The 22,432-nt window shown below is 40.0% G+C and overlaps 1 protein-coding gene across 2 annotated transcripts in view; it reads right to left on the bottom strand.

Moving 5' to 3' along the window:
* Positions 1-9,415: 9,415 nt before the first annotated feature.
* znf407 (zinc finger protein 407) overlaps positions 9,416-22,432 on the bottom strand; it is a 188,700-nt gene continuing 175,683 nt past the window's right edge. For both annotated transcript variants that reach the window (XM_024263492.1, XM_024263494.1), the window contains exon 10: positions 9,416-10,800. In XM_024263492.1, coding sequence (XP_024119260.1) covers positions 9,920-10,800 — 881 coding nt within the window. In that variant the 3' untranslated portion in view covers positions 9,416-9,919. The remainder of the gene's footprint in view (positions 10,801-22,432) is intronic.

Below are 22,432 nucleotides of genomic sequence, written 5' to 3'. Positions count from 1 at the left end.
AAAAAAAAAAGATAAGTCTAAACCAAATCGGTATTTAGAGTTTTCAATCTTTGCCTTCTAAACAGCATTAGTTCTTCTGGCTTCACTTGCTCACAGTTTAATGAAACTCGGCTGGTTGGTTGTTCCAAACACAGATGTTCCGTGGATGTCTTTATGTAATCCCAAACACACACCATGATACTAAGATCGGGCCATGCCATCACTTCCAACAGCTTGGGCAGTAGACGAGTGTACCTGGATCGCACCGCTGGACATCCTCTTGTTTTCAATGAGCTTGATGTGTCTTCCATCTGCTGCTGTAGGTTTCCTTGGCTAAACACTGCATCTACAATCCTCAACTTCTGCTTAAGTGTTTCTCCAAAAGAGCTTTTGTCTTGGACGTTCCTTGCTAATAGATCAAGTGTCTTGTTGTGCTCAATCTTTGCATGTCTTGAACAGCCTCATCTTGGTAGAAGTCTTCCTTACCCAGCTCGAAGCCTCCTTTGTAGCTCGTTCTGTTTCACTTCAACACTGGGTTTTAACCTCCATGTGACAATGATGATTATCAGCACCTGTTTGGTAGAACTGACTGATCAAACACATGATCATAATCCTGCAAAATTCTTAACTTTGTGCAACGTTCACACTGGGCATGTTCTTGAACATGCTTTGAGCATATGGTGTTCATACTGCACTGTCACTACCTGATACTAGCTCCTGTGCTCACAGCTGAAGAAGGCTTGGTGCGAAATGTTGAAGTTGTACAAATCTTTTGAATCTTGCACCAGCCTTTTTCATTCACAGCTCTATTACGATAAGAAAAACTTGATGTCATAGAATTCTGGCAGGTCACAACCCATAACTATTGATTCCTCCTCCATGATTAAGTTTTAAACAGTTGGCACTTCTGTGAATGAAAAGTGTATGCCATCCATACATCAAATCCAAGTCCCTGATTGGTCAAAGTTTAAATACCTTAATTTTCAATGTGCATTCAATAGTTGTGCGCTTTGTACGTAGAGCCTGAAGGAAGTCCAGAAACTTGTAAAGCAATGCATGAAACAATGCATTCTCACTCCCAACTCGTCATGTATGTACGTATGGTTTGGGCCCTCTACGCGTCACTTTTTAATGTTTTCAGTGTCCCCCAACTCGTTGATTTTCGATCTCCTGGCGGTTCCCATTAAATCACAGATCCCCAACCTCCGGTACACGAAACAGAACCAGTCCGAGGGCCGCTTGGTACTGGGCCATAGACAGGGAAGAAATGCATAAGCTAATCAAGGGTCACCAACCCTCAGAACGTAGACTGGTATTATACAGGTGCTGGACCAGGACAGGGACTGGGCCGGTTCTGGGGTGTGGACTGGACCCTAACCCAGGAGTAGGATCCTAAACCTTACCAGTTATTTCCTCTGTCCAATTATCACCATTTAGAACCTTACCCTCTGAGGGCCTAATCCTAAGCATGACCTGGAGGCCTGAAACCCCACACTTGGGGTAGTTATATGGGGTGTGCACTAGATCCTGCCCCTCGAATGCAGGGTAGGGTCCAAATGCTTTCCTTATAACACTAACCTGGTACTGTGTCAGGAACCGCGTCCAATATCACATCTCAAGGGTTGTGGACCCGCGATTTAATGTGAACAGCCTGCACGTCAAAAAACAACGAGTTGGGGACACTAAAAACGTCAAAAAGTGAGACAGAGGGGGCCAGGAACATATGTCCATATATGATGAGTTGAGAGTGGGAATGTGTAGCATGAAGATGAGATTTTGAAGCCTGAAATGCTCACATATGTGCGTTTACATAAACTTTTAATCGAAAGTGGTTGCTTGAACGCGGGTGGCTTAAGAATTGATTCTGGTTTGAAGGCAAAAGCAGAAACATCAAATTTTGGTTCAATTTAGACTTTAATTTTGTTTACTTACTTTGCATTTTATAAAGAGAGGAAAAACATATTTACAGATACAACTTTTCCAAAGTCTTGTATTTCCTCTAATAGGTGGACCAACAGGTTTCTATGCTGAAACCTGAAGAATATTTTGAGTCCTAAAAATCTGTCATGTTGTTTGTTTTGCTAAATCAAATAAACCAACAGAATTAACCCAATATACGGTGGTGCTGACATGAAGCAGATGGCTGCATCAGGCTCATAGAAAGGTGTTATCACAGGCTGACAGTGAAAAGTCGTTATCTAAACAGAGTAACGTGTTGGCGCTGTGTAGGACGTCGGTTCTGAGAGCCTCCACACGTGACTCAGACTCTTGGAGGGCCACAGATTTAAAAAATGTCAGATTATTTTATTCTGATATTTTCTTCCCATCGTCTTATTAGGTGAATATAAAATCTAAGTGGACAGGAAAGTATTTTGGACTTTTTTCTTTCATTCTGTGCAGAGAAAGATCTTGAAAGGGCGGAGGGGATTGGGCCTCCCACTGATCCACTCTTTCTCTCATCATTTACTCTCTTTTCAGCTCTCTTATTTTGAAGGGCGTTTTGTGTCTAATTAAAAAGCAGGTACAGTTGTTTCTGGTTGAAGGTGGAGGAGTTCCAGTCTCGTCATAAAATTAGATCCCTTTCAATCACAGCTTAGCAAAGCGCGGCAGACCATCAGCGGGAAAGCCTGCCCGTCCGGTGTCTTTATTTTATTCTTTTATCGGGGTTGTGGTATGCCGCTGAAAGGAAAAATGAAGAATGCTTGCCATCTTGGAGGGGGTGTCTGGGATAGAGTGGGCTGTCAATTTCTGTCAGCCGCTGAGGTGTGTGTGGCAGTGAGTCTTTGGCAAGAGGACCAGGGGGGGTGGGCGCTAGGCAGGGATTAACATGATCAAAGACACAAATGCAGAGCCACATAGGAAAAGTAAGAAAAAGGGAAAAAGAGCCCCCCCTTAGCAGTCCCCCCTCCCTCCCTGCTTTCCCATAATAAGTCCCACGGAGGAGATGAACCGTAACTGAACCGCGGCTGCCCCTGCCCTCACCTCTGCCTCAAACAGCTATCGATTTACAGCAGCGCAAATGACAAAAACACACACTGAATTCCGGCGGTACATGCAAGTGTGCGTGGGTCGTCGTTAGCGCGGCTGTACGCACCGGCGGAGGCCCGGGGTTCCTGCGAGCGGGGGGGAAGACAGACAGGAAATAAACGCACAAGTCAGGTTTAATAGAATTGCACCTGCAGCCCCGAGGACTCCAGCAAGCACTCCCTTCTCACACACACAAACAGAGCATATCAGCCCACATGTTAATACTGCCAAAGGGAAGCCAGAACTAATAGTGGAGACATTAAGAAAATGATCCCCGGGCTGATATGTTTCCTATAGACGGCGACCAAACAGAATTGCCATATTTATCATCCTCATGGAAACACGGAGCAAAAGAGAGCCGCATCTCCACTCCTGTCCCTCTGCTGTGTCCCCAGGAGACTGATGAGTGCTGCCCACAGGAACCGCTGCAGAAGGGAGTCTTCTGTGTGCACGCTTTCAGATCAGCTGTGCCGCCGCTGAAGGCTTCATTCTGAGAAGGTGTTTGCATGATGAAAACACTGAAACTCGGTACAAAAAATTTATTTTGGAATGACTTTTGCCAAATCTGACGGCTTATCAAAAACAAAAACAAAAAATAGCCTAAAAGGACCATCAGTTGGTGCTGTAGAGCAGGGGTCCCCAAACTATGGCCCGCAGACCGGATCAGTCCCTCCTCCACATTTGGCCCGACCTCTAAATAATATCAGAGATGCGTGATTTTATGTATTATTATTTTTTTTACCAAGCTAGCTTTGAGATTGTTTGATCACACTGCTAGCTTAATAGTGTGATGCTAACAGTGTTTTCTGTTAGCAAAACTTGCTAACAGAAAACACTGTTAGCATCAATCGCAGACAGAACTGCTATTAGAAAACACATTTTTCAGTTGCCTACAAACTGACCCCAGCCCCACATCAGTGAAGTTATGTGGCCCTCACAAGAAAAAGTTTGGAGACCCTGTCGTAGAGGGATACTGGTTGTTTTTTGGGCCCTGAAACAAGACTATTGATGTATCTACAGAACTTACTGTTAGGGCAGGGGTCTGCAACCTGTGGGTCCGGAGCCACATGTGGCCCTCCATTGTGGCTCTTTTATGAAAGAAAGATAAAAAGAGTTTCTAAATGTTAAAAAGTAACTAAAAAGTAAGAAGTGAGAAAGTAGTAAAGGGGGAAAAAAGTAAACTAACTCAAACTTTAACCCATTTGTAAACAATTGAAGGACAGTGTGTATCACAAGTCAAACTACAACATTTTGACACATTTTTGTGCGCCCTTCGCTGTACTCCAAAAACAATCAATGGACATCAATAAGCACAACCGTATAAAGGCGCACCGGAATATTAAGTGAATTTTCTATATATATTTTTTTTAATTAAGGAATTTTAAGTGTGTTCAAAAAATATGGCAGCGGTCACTTAATTAGCTCGGATTTCATTTTGGTTTGCAGCGATGCACCAACAACAGTAAAATGAACTATTTGCATTTAATCAGTGCTGACATTACATTTGGTACTACTGCTTTTGCTGCTTTGAATTTATCATATGTGACAGGGAGTCTTTTATTTTGAAAGGAACTTCTGTCAAAAGTTAAAAAAGGCTTTTTTCTTTTCATGTTAAAATGTTTAATGTTTGTTTTTTTCATACGAAATGATAGCATAAATATGAATCAGTGTGTTATATTTTTAGGGGTGAAGGAAGACTTTCTGGCTCCTACTGGGTTGTAGTCACTGAGTAATCAATTCGAATGGCTCTTTGAGAGTTGAAGGTTGCACAGTCCTGTGTTAGGATGAAGTACAGCTAAAGGCGAATAGGACAGATCTTAAAAGGCTTAAATTTGAACTGTTTTGAGTAGAAAAAATCATATTTTGGGTGTTTATAACATGTTCTCATGGCACTTGGAGGACATATTTTAAAAAAGTTTAGCTCTAAGTTGCATTTCTGAGTTTTTCTTTATTCAAATCATGGTGAATCAGGAGCAGATGGAAAAATAACATTTTAAAACGATCATTGTTGTTTTGTAGAAAATAGGTTTGGCGGGCCACAAGCTCCCTGCTCTGAGCTCTTAGCAACGGGAAGGGAAAGTGGAGGTGGAGTTACTTGGTGCCAACAGTGTCGCCCACAACTCAGAGGGGAATTTCTAATGAACTACAGCTTCTCTGCAGAAACTATGTCTTAAATGGCAGTTTTTTTGTTTGTTTTACAAAAGATAAAAAAATTATCAAAGTGAGACTCTAATGATTTTATCGTCTTTAAAGGTTTTTTCAATGCTACCCAGAGTAAGATTTGTACGTTCTCCTTGAGACATGGCTACAAACATAAGCAAATGCTAGAAATGTAAAAGATATTAGATATGTATGGAAAAATTGACTGAGCAGTGGGAGAATAAGCAGTAAGGGATGTAAAAAAATGATTGGGCATCTGGTGTATCTTTTGAAAACCACAGATATGAAAAAGATTATGTTGGTTAAAAGGTATAACATCTATTAAGAAGTAAGTAATCGATTTCTGGCAAACTGCAGTTTTTCTTTCTGTTTTTTCATCTTTGTCTTTTTATGAACATGATGCAAACAAAAAGACGTCCAATCATAAGCTAGCTTCTTCCAAGTCAGTACCTGAATCCATTTGTCTGTCAAACGCCATTTATAGCTTTAAATACCCTGTGAATAAGAAATATCTAGATTTTAGTATTTTTGGTAAAAGAATCGGACTGTATCGTATCGCAAAAAAAGTTTGTTGAATCAAGATGCGTATCGAATCGTGTGAGAGGGAACCTCTAGTAAATGCGATGTCTATTCATTAGGTAATCATGAGGTGACTTTTTACCAGGGGCGGAATTGCCGTTAGGTAAAGTTGGGCGAATGCCTGGGGCTCCCATAAAATAATGCTCAGAAAATAGTGGGGATTTCTACTTTTTAGATGCTTATCAATACATTTGAATTATTGACAGTGATGCTGTCCAAAAATCTAGTTTAGTGAAGAAGTTTTTCAACAAAAGGTTTACTCTTTATAAGGATTATATATATATTTTAACCCCTGCAGAGGGCCCCATGTTATTATTTGCCTGGGGCCCTGAAAAAACTAAGTCCGCCCCTGCTCGTTACACATTATCTGTCATTCATTTCAATGTATGATTGGCCCAATATCCCAACAGATATACCTTTACAGTCCAGTTCTGAGTCAGATTTATTGATTTATTACTTTAGAGAAATGTACTAGTTGAATATTTTTGTGTACCTCTTTTATACTTGATGCTAAAATTGAGCATAAGCAGTAGGTTATGTGATCAAAGAGTAGATCATTCAAGCAGTAGATTAAAAAAATATCCTCAAATCCTCAGCACCACAACTCCGAGTTGTGTTTCTATCCACTAAAATGTTAATTATTATCTTTAGGTGATGATTTTTGTTTTGTGATGAGCAAAAGTTTCGTCATTTTTAAGTGTATTTTTACTCCAGATAGCTTTATGTTGGGAGTATATCTTGACAGAAGTGCACCTAAATAGTAAAGCTGTAAAATACAGATTTTTTTTTTAAGTTAAGAGGATTATGTACCACAGTGCATTGTTTAAGATTACACACATTTGTGCCAGCAGCATTTTGAGAGCATCTTATCAAAGATAAACGTCTGGACAGTCTGATTCATCTTTTATCAACCACAACAGTCCCTTAAAGCCAGAGCTTTTACTTCTTATCCTGATCTCTCCTTTCTTGCCTCTCCCCTCCTTCCTCACAACCTCTTTTTTTTTTTTTTTCTTTTTTCCGGCTCTCCAATTAAGCTCCAGCGACAGGTTTCCATCAGCCGTCTGGTCGTCTGCAGCAGGACTCTCCGGAGCAGAGGCCTGTCAGGAAATGAACTCATCACTCGATGACAGCTGCTAATTTCTGCCTCTTCCATGTCGCACGAGTGGCCTGCTGCAGTTAATGATGAGCCATTCAGCCCTGATTATGGAGACACACGAGGGTGGGGGGGGGCATGCGCACAACAGAACACAATCACTCAGAGGGACATGCAGAGCGCCGCACAAACACGAGCTCAGACAGCCACTCCTATTCCTGCGATGATAATCTTCAAAAATGCGCCGTGAAACGGGGATGCTGCGGAAGGCGTTAGGCGGGCCTAATTGGGGTCACACTCTTTGTGATGTGCAACACGCAGCTAATGTCTCACATAAGACAGATCTATGGAGAAATCAAACGTGAAGCTGCTCAGTGACATTCTGTGTTCAGCCACAGGTTTCCTAAAGCACTTTTGAAGGTTTTCACTTTAAAAAAAAGTTCTCTCATTGGTTTCACAGTTACTTCACAAGATTTTTTTCACTTTGTTGATATGAGGCACTGAAGTCTGAACTGTTAACTCTAAAATCATACCCTTAATGTGTTAGAAAAGAAAAGCATTTCACATTTGTACTTTTTTTTTTGGAAGATTTTTGCTTTTGCCGCCTATCTGTGATAAATACCAACAACATCATAAAAACTAGATTTATAGCGTCACCTGCGGTAACGCCAGTGTGAATGCTGTAAGTTGAATTTGGCCATTGAAGATGCCAGAGCAGCGGAAAATGCTGAATCTAAAAGCTTCTAAAGATATTAGCTAGATGCCAAATTAGCCAAAAAAAAAGAGAAAAATGTCTGATTTTGAAAAAACAGCTAGCATAATGCTAAAATATTAGCTAAACTCCAAATTTGCCTAACAAACTCAAAGAAGTAGTTGACTTTGTGGCAAGTTGTTCTTGCGCACATAGTTCTGAAATTCCACCCTAAGGTTTTACCTTAGAATTTACCAGTCCACTTGCTTACTTATGATTATGCTGTTTTTAGACAAAATCATAAATAAATAAATAAATAAATAAAATTCTAGGAAACAAGTTTCTGCAGAGAGCCAAGAGTTCATCAGAAGTTTGCCTCCAAGTTGTGTCTGGGAATGTTGGCATGGAAGTAAGCTTCTACTGATATCCCATCATCCCATTATCTCCTGCCAGCTTACAGTCCCTCACAATCAAAAGCTAAAATTAGCAGAGCAACAAAAATGGCGAGCAACATTCCAATATATCCATCCGTACAGTTTTGATCCAGATTCCAGCTCAGACAAGGAAAACAAAGTCGTACATGGATCTAACTGTCTACGAGTGGACACATCAGAATAGAACAGAGCAGGAAGACTTTACCACACCCATTTCAGTGTTTGCGTCGCAACTACAAACTTTTTCAAGGGCATTGTTTTACTTGATTCTTCATGATTTGAATAAAAAAATACTTTGTATTAATTTTCTTTATAGACAATCATGAGAAAAAGGCTACAAGAACATGGTAAGAAAAACAACAGCATAACTTTTATTGGACTTTTATTGGATATTTAAGGGGCTGTGGAAAGTGTATCATCAAATATTTGCAAGATAATATAAGTTTCACACACTTATGCCACACTCCAGTCATTAGTGAGGTGTTTGTATTGGCTCCTTACTGACCGAGTACGAATGCTGCATGCATGGGGAGTCCCAGAGATACTGTATGTGCCTGTAGGATGTGGATACAACCTACACTGATTGTCTGATTTCTTAAATTCTAACATTCAGGCTGCACAAAGGGAACACACGTATCCTTTAAATAGCATCAATGGACCCCTTGCACAGTGTATAGGTTTTAGGGCAGGGCCGCCCAACCTTTCCTTATCTGCTGCTGATTACCTGGTTCAGGTGTGTTTGGCCAATAAGGAGCTTCAATGACACGTTGGTTGGACACTCCTGTATTAGGGGGTTAAAACATGAAACTTCCCCCTTATTTACCTTGACATGTTGCTTAAGCTTTCATTATGACTTGTTGCCCGCAGCATACCCATAGATAAAATGTGCAGGAACACTTTCACCGTGCAGTCTATGACCTTCATATTTCCTACAGGTTAGGATCCACCTTTACGAGTAGTTGTGGCTTAGGCCTTATTACTGCAACAAGAGGGTTTCGGTAAAACCACAGCCTCCCCGCTTCTGTTTACGCTACCTTCCTCACTCCCTCCCTCTAACTCATCACCCACATTGTGTGCCATTCTCGTCGCAGCGCTCGAGGAATAATCTCTGATATCTGCCGGATTTGCAGCCGTCGAACTGCTTCCCCCTCGCTCCATCAGAAACTGCGCCCGTGTAAATGCCAAGAGAAATATCGATTCTGCCTCCAGTGATGAACACAGCTGGGGGGAGGGGGGGCGAGAAGTGAGTTTTAGGCATCAAAGAGAATGGGCCTGATGAGGGGGAGAGGCGAAGGCTGACGATCAGGATAATGATGATGGTTATGATCATGACTGCGTTGCTGATCAGAAAGCGTGTTGGGAGCCATCATGGACGCATGTTTGGGCACAGTGCCCCGTCCAGACAAGAAAAAGTCAACAATGACACATAAAAAACACCAGGATGAATCTGTATCGTCACAAATTTATTTTTATTGATTAAGAGATTTTTCAAAAGCAGTCGGGATCAACAAAAACTTATTTTTATTTTGATAAAAAAACAACTTGTAGATTGTAGTTAAGGTTGTGATCAAAACCCATAGAGGACTATTTCATAACTAGCACAACAAGGAAAGAACTGATTGAAAACCATGAAACCTTACTGTCAAACCTGTAGCAAAACTCATTGTGAAATATTTTAAAAATCCTGAAACAGCTAAAAAAAACCTTTATGACAAATGAACAAACAAACTGTTTAACAGTAAGCATTGAAAATTGATTGTAAAAACTGAACTGAACGGGATCTATGATTTCCTTCACCTGCATCAGTTTGAACGCCGGACACGTAGCACCTCAATGCATCATTGATGACATGAATGAGCTTTGCCCTGAGTTTTGCATAGCTACGTAACTGTAGAAACTAAAGAACAAAGAAAAGAGCCTAACCAACACTGTGACGGAAGAACAGGGAACACAACTTTAACCTTCCAGAACGATATTTTGAGGTGATCCGGCCAGATAAACCACCATCTCCTCCTCTGCTTGTTGCTCTACCTGCTGCACCTCCTCCTCCTCCTCGCCTGCCTCAGCCTCTCTGTACACGCCTCCTTCCACCTGTAAGGTGCAGTCGTCCAGCTCGGTTACGATATAGTGAGTCCCTTCGTTGTTGACGATGACCTGCGTGAGGCCCTCCTTCATCATCTGGGAGGCGGCGAGCTGCAGGACTTCCTGCATGTCTCCATGGCCGGCTTCTTGAATGATCTGGACCTCCTCTTGCTCCTGCTTCACCTCCACCGACGGCGCGTCTGGTGACGCCTCGGCGGCTTGAGGGCTGAAGACTTTATGGACGACGGTGGCCTCTGCGTGCGGCTCCTCCTGCTGGCCCATCTCGCTGACGGCGCTCAGCAGCGCGTCCAGAGCGGTGGATGACTCTGACACCACGTGGCTCTGTCCCGCCGACGCCGTGAGAGTGTCTCTAGTCACCGCCCGCAACTCCTTGGTGGCGTCCCCCGACTCCAGAACCACGTACTGGGTACCGCCTCCGGATAAATGTGTACCTGTGGACGCCACCTCCCGACCTGATGCTATGACTTGTCCATCTTCAGTGATGTGCAGCACCTCGGCCACCTGGCCCGCCATGGCCAGCGTCTGCAGGGTGGCGGCGGCCGACTCCTCCAGAGCCTGGTCGATGGCCACATCCCCCTCGCCGTACCCCTGGATAATTATGACCTGCTGGACGTCTTCATGACCCGACGCTTCAGGGGAGCCCTTCCTCTGGGCTATAGGGCTGACCGATTCAGCTTCCACAAATGTGGCCCCCTGACCTTTCAGTCGACATTCGAAGGACTTGGAGACGATTCCTGAAACACAAACAACACATTTATGATTCATTTTCAGCTTCACTATAACACAAATAACCACATAAAAGTTAAACTCTGTGCTCCCATCAGTGAAGAACTGCTGAAAATCTGACTTTGTATTTTATGTCTATTGATATATATATAAGAAATCCATCTCCTGGTTACTCTCCTAGTGGAAGACAGTGGTGACATCCACTGCATCCCCACATCAGATCACAGGTTGCCATGGCATTTCCAAGGTGACAGGATATGCCATTGTTTGATCTGACTGACAACATTGAAGAATGATTTATGCAGAGAAGTGTATCAGTTCAGGGGCTGTACAATGGCGTAGTGGTTAGCACTCTTGCCTAACAGAGAGGCTCTGGTTCAAATCCCAGCAGGCTCATTACTGTGTGGAGTTTGAGTGTTCTCCTCGTGGATGTTTGGGGTTTTTCTGGGCACTCAGGTATGAATGAGAGTTTGTGGGCCTGCGACAGACTGGCAACTTGTTCAGAGTGTATACCACCCTCGGCCAACAGTTACTAGGATAGGCTCCAGCAACACTGTGACCCAGAAAGTGATTTAGTGGATTCAAAAGATCTATGGATGATGGAAAATATCAATTTAGAGGTAAAAAGGTGATGTACAACCCACTGGCTAAGTGATCATTTAGACTACAAAAGTTAACACAAACACAAAAACTATGTTAATCTCTAACACACCAGCATTCATTCAGAACAACTATTAAGCCACTTTCATATGTCCAATCATGCAGTTCAACACTCCAAAATGATGTGAAGAAATCCAGCTTTAAGGTTCTAGTAAGCATTGCCAGAAATACAAAAAAAGGAAACAAACAAACATATATATTAATATGCCAACATACACAGAAAATATCACACAGAGGCTTTGGTGCATCTTGATGCATCACAACTTCAAGCTAGTTAACTAAGAAAGGTCACATTTGAATGACATTACTCCACATACTCTAATGCATCTCTCATACATGTGGAATAAACACAAATAAGAGAGATAAAAGAGTAGCAAGACAAAAAAACAAGTGTAAGAGTGAGGGAAGGCCGAGGACCTACTAGTTTTATATGCACATTTTAAAGATGTCTGAGAAGGTGCAAAATTCAAGAAGAACCTGAACTAAAACCATCACCAACCAAAATATACTATTGAATATTCCAAAAAATAAGGAAAAACAGAATTATGTCAGAAAATAGCCATTTAGCATCCAAATTTCCCCCTTTGAACCTCAAAAAGGCAAAACAAAAGAGGATTTTACTGGCGTTTCTGGGTTTCTATAGAATTCTCAGAGTACGGTGGCTTCAGCTAGACCAGTTATGAACCAATAAATCAGCTGATAAAGGGGTTTAATTGATTTGATAACTTTAGTAAAATGTTTATTTAAACATTTAAAAAAATCTTCCACTCTGAAAAAGTAAAAAAAGACACAAAACATTTTTCTGCATAAAAAATGTTGCGGAAAACTTTATTAACTTTAGCCAGGTGAATAATAACTCCATTTACTCATTTAAGAATAATAAAAAAACTATTATATGCAATGATTTTACACATCTTGATGACAAAGATTTAGTCATGTATCACTTATAGCGGGCTGCACAGTGGTGTAGAGGTTAATCCTGGCTGGGACCTTCCCTTGTGGAGTGTGCATGATCTCCTTTAGCTTTCTCCCACAGCCTAAAAACATGCGTTAAAGGCGAATATGTTACTCCAATGTCCCTAGGTGTGTGAGTGTGTCCTGGGACAGGCTCCAGCAAACCTATGACAGACCGCTATATAGGGTGTTAAGAACACGGATGGACAAATCTCGTAGAGTTTGTCAAAACATACTAATTTTTATAGTTTTTTTTGTCATCTTTCACTTTGTTACTTGTTCAAATTTCCCAAAAAATAACATTTCATTGCTTTTTTTTGGTTAGTTCTACAAACACTACAAACTACAAAGTGACACAGAGAGGAAACAATGTCTTGTACCTTACAGCTGGGTTGGTAAAATGTGCTTTTGTACTGTGAAAAAAGTGTGTTGACCTCCTGCTGTCCTGCCTGTTCCTGATCCTCCTCGGAGTATGCTGGCACAGATGTTTTACTCCAAGATAATGTTCTGACATTAATGATGCATTTTACAGTCTAGTACACAAAGTTCTGCAGGAAACGGAACATGGTGTGATGAAACTGTCCATCACTAATATGACCTCGGCAGAAAGAACAGTCGGGAAAGTGTGAGGAGGCTCGTCTTTTGTTCAAGTTTAAACAAACAATCTATTTAAAAGTAAATAAAGTCATTCAATAAAGTGAGTTTTTTTTTAAACACATGCTTCTTTTTCGCATCATTTAGCATTGAGACCATAAAGGGATGCAACAGCTCACAAGAAATTCCCCAGGACCCCATAAAGTCAAGTAAAGTAGTTACAGGGTTCTGAAGAAACTACAACTATTATCCTTGTTTTCGTAAGTCAACGCAAAATGTTGCCACATTTGGGTTAAGTTTGCAACCAAAAAAGATAAAAAAATTACAAAAGAAAAAAACGAAAGAAATTATCACACACAAATAACATGACCTATTCAATTAATTCTCACGTGACCTTTGACACACAGTTACACTCCAACTGTTTACCAAATCAAAAGAGATAATCATCTTTTTAACTTGGCTTTGCACTGATATGCAACACTTAAACGTTTCTCTGCAACAGAATTAGGTCATTTCTGGCTATGTCCGAATTTTTTCCCTACTCACTATATAATGTGTTTGCCATTTTGTAGTGCTGTCCGAATCTACATTTCCAATATCAAGTGCACTAGAAATTTCCTAGAAGTCTTTGCAAAAAACTAGCGTACATCAATGCTCACTACATTAGCGAATATATACATCACAATGCATTGCAGTCAAACAAAAAAAACATGTTTCAGTGCAATTTTTCATAAATGATCCACATTTTCCTCATCAGAACACAGTCGAGTCACATATAGACGTCGTAAAATGTTTGTATTTCACTATGTGAAATCGTGATGTTAAATCCGTTGTTTAGAAAAATGAAAGAAAAGTAATGAACATCATGTTTGAATTGTACTATATAGTTCCACAATATATCATTTTTTTAGTAGTTAGGGATTAGGGTGGGAATTCGGACATAGGGTTCGTCAGTTTTCTGGACTTTGAACAAGTCAATGTGTTGTCAACTTGCATTGTTGCTAATGGGTCAAAGTTTTGAAATGACTGTTTGTACATATGTGTATTTAAATGGCCATTCACTTTAAAATTGTCACACACTGTAAATATTTATTTATAAAAAGAGGTTCAACCAACTTCAGTCTCCCTGAGCTGAACTCTAGATTTCTGCACACTAGCCCACTAACATCAGTTCTATTTAATGGAACTTAGCGACTCAGTTGCTACAACTTTAATACTAGTGTTGCATGTCAGCATAAAACTGCTTTTCTCTACTTCACAATCCACTGGAATTATGTTAATTTTATAAATGGTTGAAGGGATCAGATAGTTGAAAGAATGTCAGTGTAAAAGGTTGAAACTAGATATAACTCTACAAGCTAACACATATACAGCATTATGATTTAAAAAAAATCTGTTCTATGCTTCATAATTCATGACAAATTGTAGAAAGTGTTGTTTATGATAAAATCTTTTAAACTTTATTAGTGTTTTTTCGTGTATTAACGGGAGTGTGGTTTATAAGTATGGTGAAAAGGCCTTCTGTGTTTAACAACAGATTGTTGATGGATAAAAAAAAATCTTTTAAAAGGAAAGACAACGTGATTTTCTTTGAAATGCTTCTTCAACCCAGAAGATGTTTGTCTTTCTTTCCGCCTTTTTTCTCCATCAGTGCATTTCCTTTGACTGAGGGCATTCTCAATTCTGCACAGTCCGTTCGGATTGTGCATGAAACAGTTGATATCAATTTCACTGGAACATATGACACGCTCATGTCACTCATTGGTCTTGCATTTTAATGTTGAAGTGGACAGCCATGCATCAACTGTAGAATGCTTTCATATCTCCACACAGCCTGTAAGGGTTGGAACATGACATGTCCATTGTCTACGTAGATTCTGCCTGATGGTTAAAACCACCATACGAAGCCAGAAGGCTGAAGTTTTAACAAGGTGGAAGCGAACCGCTTATACCAAAACACTGGAAATCAGCTGGACAAAAGCTGCTCCAGAAGGTTTGTATTCATGTCAGATTCTTCTATCGGCTCTTACTGTTTTGGAGATCTCTAAATCTCTAAATCTGGCCGGTGTATGATAAAAGAACGTGGGCTTTTGGAGTAAAAAGTTCCTGTTTGATTGTGTGCTGCACTCCAGTGGGGGCGGTGATGCTCCTACAGTGTCACATCAGCCACAGGGTGCCATCGATGGGGCCCAACGGCAGCCCGCTGAGGTTTATGGAGTGTCACTCAGTCGCTGCAGTCGTGAATCAAGTTAATGTTGCAGATCCCATCTCTTCAGTTGTCCTGTGCTCCTAGTGGAAGAACAACATTTGAACAGCGTGATTTGGCCCCGGCGAGAGGCTGATGCCTGTTTAATATGTGATTTGAGTGCTCTGACTGACTGATTCCTTTAACAGGAAGTGGGAGAGAGAATGGGGGGAGACGCGGAGAGGCAGGCTACTTTATTGGCTGTGATATGAGACAAGATGGAGGCTCCCTGAGCTGAATAAAACAACAAGGAAGCAAGTCGAAAGAGGCAGAGACAGTCAGCGATGCGATTCTGATCTAAACGTGACAGGAGAGGAAAAATTGTGGTGCAAACGAAATAGCTTAAAAAGAATACGTATGTACAAAACTCTTAATGGTGAGTTAGACTAGTAACGTACATTTTTCTTCCAAAATCAGTAAACAGAATCTATAAATATTCATTAAATAAATAACTAAAGCTAAGTTCACAAAAACATGAGTTAATTGATTCAAATCAATATCGACTTGCAGGTTAAAGAATAATTTTATGAATCCATAGATCAACTAGTTTAAGACACTGTTTATGGGATTTAAAAAATAATTAATGAATTTATAAATAAAAAGTTATTTTTCGTTTAACTGAATTGTGTGATTTTGAATCAAATGGAACCATGTACTTGTTTATCAAAATCAGATTTACTCACAAATCAGACAGTGACACTGTAAGTAGATTCTGTGTTTGGGTATAAGATGACAGAACCAATACTCTCTTCTTTTTGCAACCAGAAAGTTGCAGATAAGCAAAGTTTAATGTCCAGCAGTACTTTGACAACGGTTCAATGCTCTTTCCAGACCAGTTGGATTTGATATTTCTTCAGTATCAAATATTAGTATTAAGGATCGGACATTCAACACACCTGACAATGTTCTCAGAAGCTGCAGAGTCACAGCACATTACCCTCAAGGTCATGCAGCGCTCAAAAGAAACTGAACACAATCAGAGCTCTGCATCTCCCACAGCAGGCTTCACGGAGTGTCAGTCTGAATAGCAGAGCCGTTGACATCTAAGAAAAGCACAAGGAATACCTGGATTTTTCCAAAAAAGACTGACAAACATCAAATTACTCCAAACAGCTGTTCAACAGACATAATGTCCAGCATGGAGGATTGATGATTTGGTAAATGGCGTTTACTTGTACAATGTTTTTCTACCTTCCTTGAAGGCCCAAAGTGCTTTACAGTCGCTGCCGAACACCGGCGCCAACCTTCCACCAGAGACAAGGTGAGTTTCAGTGTCTTGCCCAAGGGCACTTCGATACATGGGGGGTGGAAAAGGCGCGAATTAAACCTGCAATCTTCCGATTAGAGGTCAACCGCCCTACCTATTCTAACCTCATTCCAACTATGTGCAATGGAGAAAGTAACCTTTGATCCCATTCTGATTTTGTTGGTTTGTCCACCTAGAAAGAACTTGACAGTCTGTCGCCCTATGATAGGCTAGTGACCTGGTATTCCCAGGTTAGACTCCAAGTAGGCCCATGACCCCAAAAGGGATTCAACAAGTTCAGACAACGGATGGATGGACAGTCTGTCATCCTTATGATTTGAACAGTGAGAGATAGAAAATCAACAAATGGACTGTAAATATTTTTATCTGAACCCTGTTGCCGAAAGACTTGTGGCAAAACCCTTACTAGCTCAGAGGTCAGACGTTTCTTGTAGTTGGTGATCAGGTTTCTGAACATACCAGGACCAACATTGGTCCACTCTTCTTAACAAATGTCTTCCAAATCATTAAGATGTCTTGGCTGTTACTTAGCAACTCTGAGCTTCTGCTCTCTCTATAGGTTTTCTATAGGACTGAGGTCCTGGGTCACTCCATGACCTTGATCTGCTTTTTCGTCAGCCATTCCTTGGTGGCCTTGGCTGTATGTTTTGGGTCATTATCCTGTTGGAAGACCAATCTACCTCCCATTTTAAGCTTGACTGATGTCCTCCATTATCAGGAAAAAAAATAAAATAGAAAAGAACATGTTAAAAACACAATTTTCACCAGAGTGGACGAATTCACCAAAGAGTAATTTATGTCTGCGCTTTCTAAACAAATGTATGGCTGTCATACATTAAGATGTACGGTCATATTTGAGAGGGCACACTGTAAATTTCTTTTTAGGTAGGCAAACCTACAACATAAGAAAGTGATCAAATACTTATTTCCACCGCTCTATTTCATAAGACAGAACGGCATAAACATGTTTGTTTGATCATCTTAGGATAATACATTGAAATTTATAAAAATAAATAACCCCTTGCAGTTTTCCTGTCAGTTTTAACCATTTTTATTACTTTTAATTGGTGTCTACTCTGGGATAAAAATGCTTTTTTAAAATTTCAAACAGATATTTTATCCGACATAACATTTTGACTGACATCAATCCACAGTGCATGTACATCCCAGAGACACATAAACAGGAATGTTCCTGTTGCTACCACTCATGTAGAGTTATTTAGTCAGTTATCTTACTCACAACATGCTTTGGTGTTTAGTGAAATTGAAAAATAAAGAACTGGTGATTTCTTCTTCCAGACTATTAAATAAATTTCATTAACTTAGTTTTAAATGTGTTTTTCCATGGAGTTATGTGAAAATGAAACTTTCTTTTATTGGTGACGGTATTTATTAGTGTTCTGACGTGGTTCATGGATTGGAGGTTGATGTGTTCTATGCTCCTGTCACTGGTTGGTGTGTTAAGCATCAGGTCACCATAGGTGCTTTCCTCCTTTATGCATGGTACAGATGCAATTATTGATCAATGGATCGATGAGCCGGCCAGTGTCAGGGGGCCCGGGGCTTCTAAGTGGCAATACTTCAGTTCAGAGAGACCGCCGGGGGAGCGGTCAGACAGTACTTACCAGCAGTTACAGAAATTAACCTTAACACAGAAATACCAGCGCTCGCACAATCAATTACGCCTGCTGTAATGCAGGTCAGAGCGCTGCCAACGCCAGCTTACTATCCGTACACGAGCTGGTGCTACAGCACGCAGCCGCCTGCACAATCACCTCAAGTGTTTGTTAAGACTCTGTGGTTTTAATCCTCAAAGTTGAAATTAGCTCAGAGTTTAACCTCAAGTGGAGAGACACGGAAACACACAAACACGGGGAGACAAAGAAATCAGCAGGAGCAGCCTCCACAGGAAGCAAAGTCAATTACACTGTATCAAACTATAACACAAGAGAAAGGAGGAAAAAAACTCTAAATCAATTATAAGGTCAATAAAAGGACCATGAATAAGTCAGAGCTTATGATCATTTCTGCACAAAACCATTTACAATCCTTTTACCAGCTGATTCCCTTCAATTATAGATAGAAGGCTTGAACCTTAAACAGACCCCCACCCCCAGACCGAACACACACACAGCTATTATTTGTGGAGGGATATCTGCAGAAGAGGTGGTGTGTTTGTGTGTGTGTGTCAGAGGCTTTTGAAGGTGACACTGTTAAGTAGATAAAGTGTCAGTTCTGGGTGTATCCAGGTCACCAGGGAAGGACTGCGTAACGTGGTATCATTGTGTGCGTGAGCGTGTCCTGCAGGTGTGCATGCTTTAGTTCATGTCAGCTGGTTTACATTACTTCAGATGCTTTTAACAGACTTAGAATTCATTTTTTTCGCAATTATTGTTTGTGTAAATTTCACTTGAGTGTTTAAAAAATACCCACAATTAAAAACAGGCCGTGTGAACGATGACCTTTCTTTTCATATCTCCTCAACCAGAGTTGAGCGTTCAACCTCTGCGCATGTGTGTGGATGCGCCGCCACAAACGAGTAGGTCAGTTGAGGTCCGGCTCATGATGGCTACATTTTGTCTGTTGGGGGACAGCCTCTACTGCCACCTTTACAAACGCCATGAATCAACGCCACAGAGGACAGGCCGCCCAACCAAAAAACAACCAATTATACTGCAATCAGATTGACACCAGGTGGACAGGGCAGAGAGGGAGATAGAGATGCACCGAAAACAACCCAAGGACGAATAAATGGAAGAGAATGAGGGCACGGACTGGCTAAGGGCCCTGTGGGCTGCAACACTGACACAGTGACTCTGAAGGTCGTTATTTATCCATCAGTAAGTTTAGCAAAAAGTAAAAAAAAGAGAAAGAAATTTAAAAAGGTTTTAAATGATTATTGGTTAAATTAAAAAAAAAAAGTCTTGGCTTTTTTTTTACCAAATAAACAATAGCCTATCCATGAACTAGCATTATTTTATGGTCTGTATGAAAGTTATGTGAAGCTCCTCTGCCAGGGTTTACATTTATACTTGGGACTGTTACCGAAATAGAGCGGTGTTCAAACTGTAAAAACATTTGATAGCAGAATAACTTTTTCTGTTCTGGACTAATGATGAAAATGAACCAAGCTAACTTTAGCACTAGCATGCTAGTTAGCAGTAGTGTTGAAGTTTATTGAATCAAATCACTCAAAGCTGAATTGAGTTAATTCATTTTTATGATTTACACTGACTTATTTTGCACCAGAAAATGCAGAAAGCAGAAAGGTGTAGAAGTTCATTGTGTATCTTCTATAGATATTTACATTTTGTGCTATTTTGGTAGCCAGATCAAAGTCCAAAGTTCCCCCTGTAAATGTGAGTTTTTAAACATTTTTGTGACATATGTCACACGACAACACGTCTTTTCTTAAAAAGCAAAAAAGTATTCGAGCTGTTAAAAAAGACAAAGAAAAAAAAAAAAAAAAAATGTAGCTGTAAAACAGAGAGAAAAAAAGAAGAAATATATACAAGAATTAAGTTGTAAAATGAGAAAAAAAAGTTAACATTTTACAAGAATAATGTAAAATTATTTGTAATTAAGTTGACTATTTTAAGAAAATAATGTTTTATAATTACAGAGAAAACATTAAACAAATTACAAAAATTGAGTTATAGATTTATGCTTCAAAAATGGTCAATTTTATAAGGAAAATGTCATGTTTTTTGCAACATTTTGTGAGAGTAAATTTGCAAACTTATGCAAAAAATATAAAATGCTACAATAATAAACTTGTACAGTTCGAGAAAAAAAATCTTAAATTTTTGACAATGAAGTTGTGAATTTACACTTCAAAAAGTGGCAATTTTACAAATATAAAATCATGCTTTCTTGGGGAAAAACTATATTTAGCTCTCAAAAAGTTTCAACAAAGACTTGTTTAATTTGCTTCACTTATGTAGTAATGCACAACTTTATTTAACCCTTGTGCTCTCTTATGGGGACCAGATGACCCCATCCTTATATTGATGTAAGAGTCCTCCCGTGACAAAGGTGGACAGGACTTTATGTCTGCCACGGACGCCAGTGAAGAGGAAAAATCCTTGTAAGAAATGTTTAGCGTGCAGTCTTGTGGGGTCCAGATGACCCCACTTTTATATTAAACATGCCTAAGATAGCACAAGGGTTAAATTAAATAATTAAAAAAAAAACATGATTATTTTCTTGTAAAATCATAATGATGAATTTACAATTTTATGTTCATAACAATGAGACTGTTTTTCTCCTATAATTTTATGATTTTATTTCCGTAATTTTACAGCTGTTTGTCATATATTTATTAATTTGGTTTTGTTTTATGATGGCCTGAATACTGTAAAACGTAAGTAAGTGTCTTGTTTTTCTAATCCAGAATCAAACTTTTTACCATGATAGTACTTTTGGAACCACCCTCCAGTGGTTTTTGGATGACATGCATAATTTATGACATACTGGTTTCTGTCAATTTCCAGACTGGAAGTTGGGGCTTGGTCACAACTGCTGGGACTTTTGTCTCATCTTGAACTTTAAAAGCACAAAGGGTAGTGTTTTAGGTTCTTATCAACTTTTTATTGTCTCTTTTTTGACTGCAAAAGGTCAGAGATCTGCCGTCTTGTTATTCAGCTTAAATACCCAATCCAATGAAAATTGTGTTCATGTTCTTGAGGAATTTTTTCTGATAATAGATGACATATATTAAGAAAATTAGGCCCAAAGTTCAATAGATTGTATTGTTAAGTAGAAGACACAATGGGCGGGCCACAAGCTTCCTGATTTGCTTCATTCTGATGCTTCCACTTGTAGATGACTAGCTCCTTGTACGTCTTTGTTTTCCTCATCTGAGCTGGAATGTGGCTCAAAATGATATTGTTGGGGAGGGGAAGGGGGGGTGGGGTTGCTCTGCACCAACAGTCCCGCCTACAACTCAAAGGTGAATTTCTAATGAACTACTGCCACTCTACAGAAACTATTTCCTAGAAAACGACACAGATTTTTTGATTTTGGCTAAAAGCGCCATAATTATAATTAGTAGACCACTGGAAAAACTTTGAAATTAGAGTAAAAGATGATCAAGAGTGGGTCTATAACATACACGAGGATAGAAAAAGCTATTTTGTTCAGATACACACAGCATAACTGGTCATCGTCCTTCTCTCGCCAGTTTCCCTTCTGACCGAATGACCCTGCTGGAGCATAATCTAGTCAGCACTAACCCTTCCTCTGGTCCCCCACATCTATGCCCCCAAAAAGAGAAAAAGATAGAATGAAATAAAAGGAAAATCTGCCTTTGCTGCTGTTTTTCGTTAAGTGTTTTTCTTTTAAATATCTTGTAGTTCATTTAAGAAAAAAATGTTGACAGTGAATACACAATTACTGGATTTTAAATGAACACATTTCCAGTTTGAAAGCTCTGCCATCATTTTAACACAGAAAATGACAAGAGACAGCAGCAGCAGCCTTCACTTTTATAGTTGTCTCATCAGGACAGAAAAATCAGAAATGGAAAACAGCTTTTTACAAATGAAGAGACAAATGTGTTGAAGAGCTAAAAGCTTCATGGAATCGATAAAAGTTGCAGGGTAACAAAGAGTCTCTGGGAGCAATAAATAACCTAACAGTGCTGTCAGTGAGAGTACAACCTGGGCATGCAATTATCATTGAAGGTTTGTCAGAGTCAGAAACATCTGCCGCCAACTTAAGCGTTTCCTGAAGGACCAGAGGGACGGTGCTCTCCAGAAGAAAGAATCCATTAAGCAGAACGCTTGGTACAGTGTGAACCGGCTCTGCCAGAAAGCCGAAAAGTCTACGACGCCCCTTGAATCGCGAAAAACAAGAGGGGAATCATGTACCATAACAAACAGGCTGCTGTGAATCTATCTGTCTGGCTCCAGATAAAAAG

Source organism: Oryzias melastigma, linkage group LG16, assembly GCF_002922805.2.
Source record: "Oryzias melastigma strain HK-1 linkage group LG16, ASM292280v2, whole genome shotgun sequence".
NCBI classification, from domain to species: domain Eukaryota; kingdom Metazoa; phylum Chordata; class Actinopteri; order Beloniformes; family Adrianichthyidae; genus Oryzias; species Oryzias melastigma.
The sequence above is the reverse complement of the archived record's forward strand: the minus strand, read 5'-3'. Positions and strand labels throughout refer to the sequence as shown.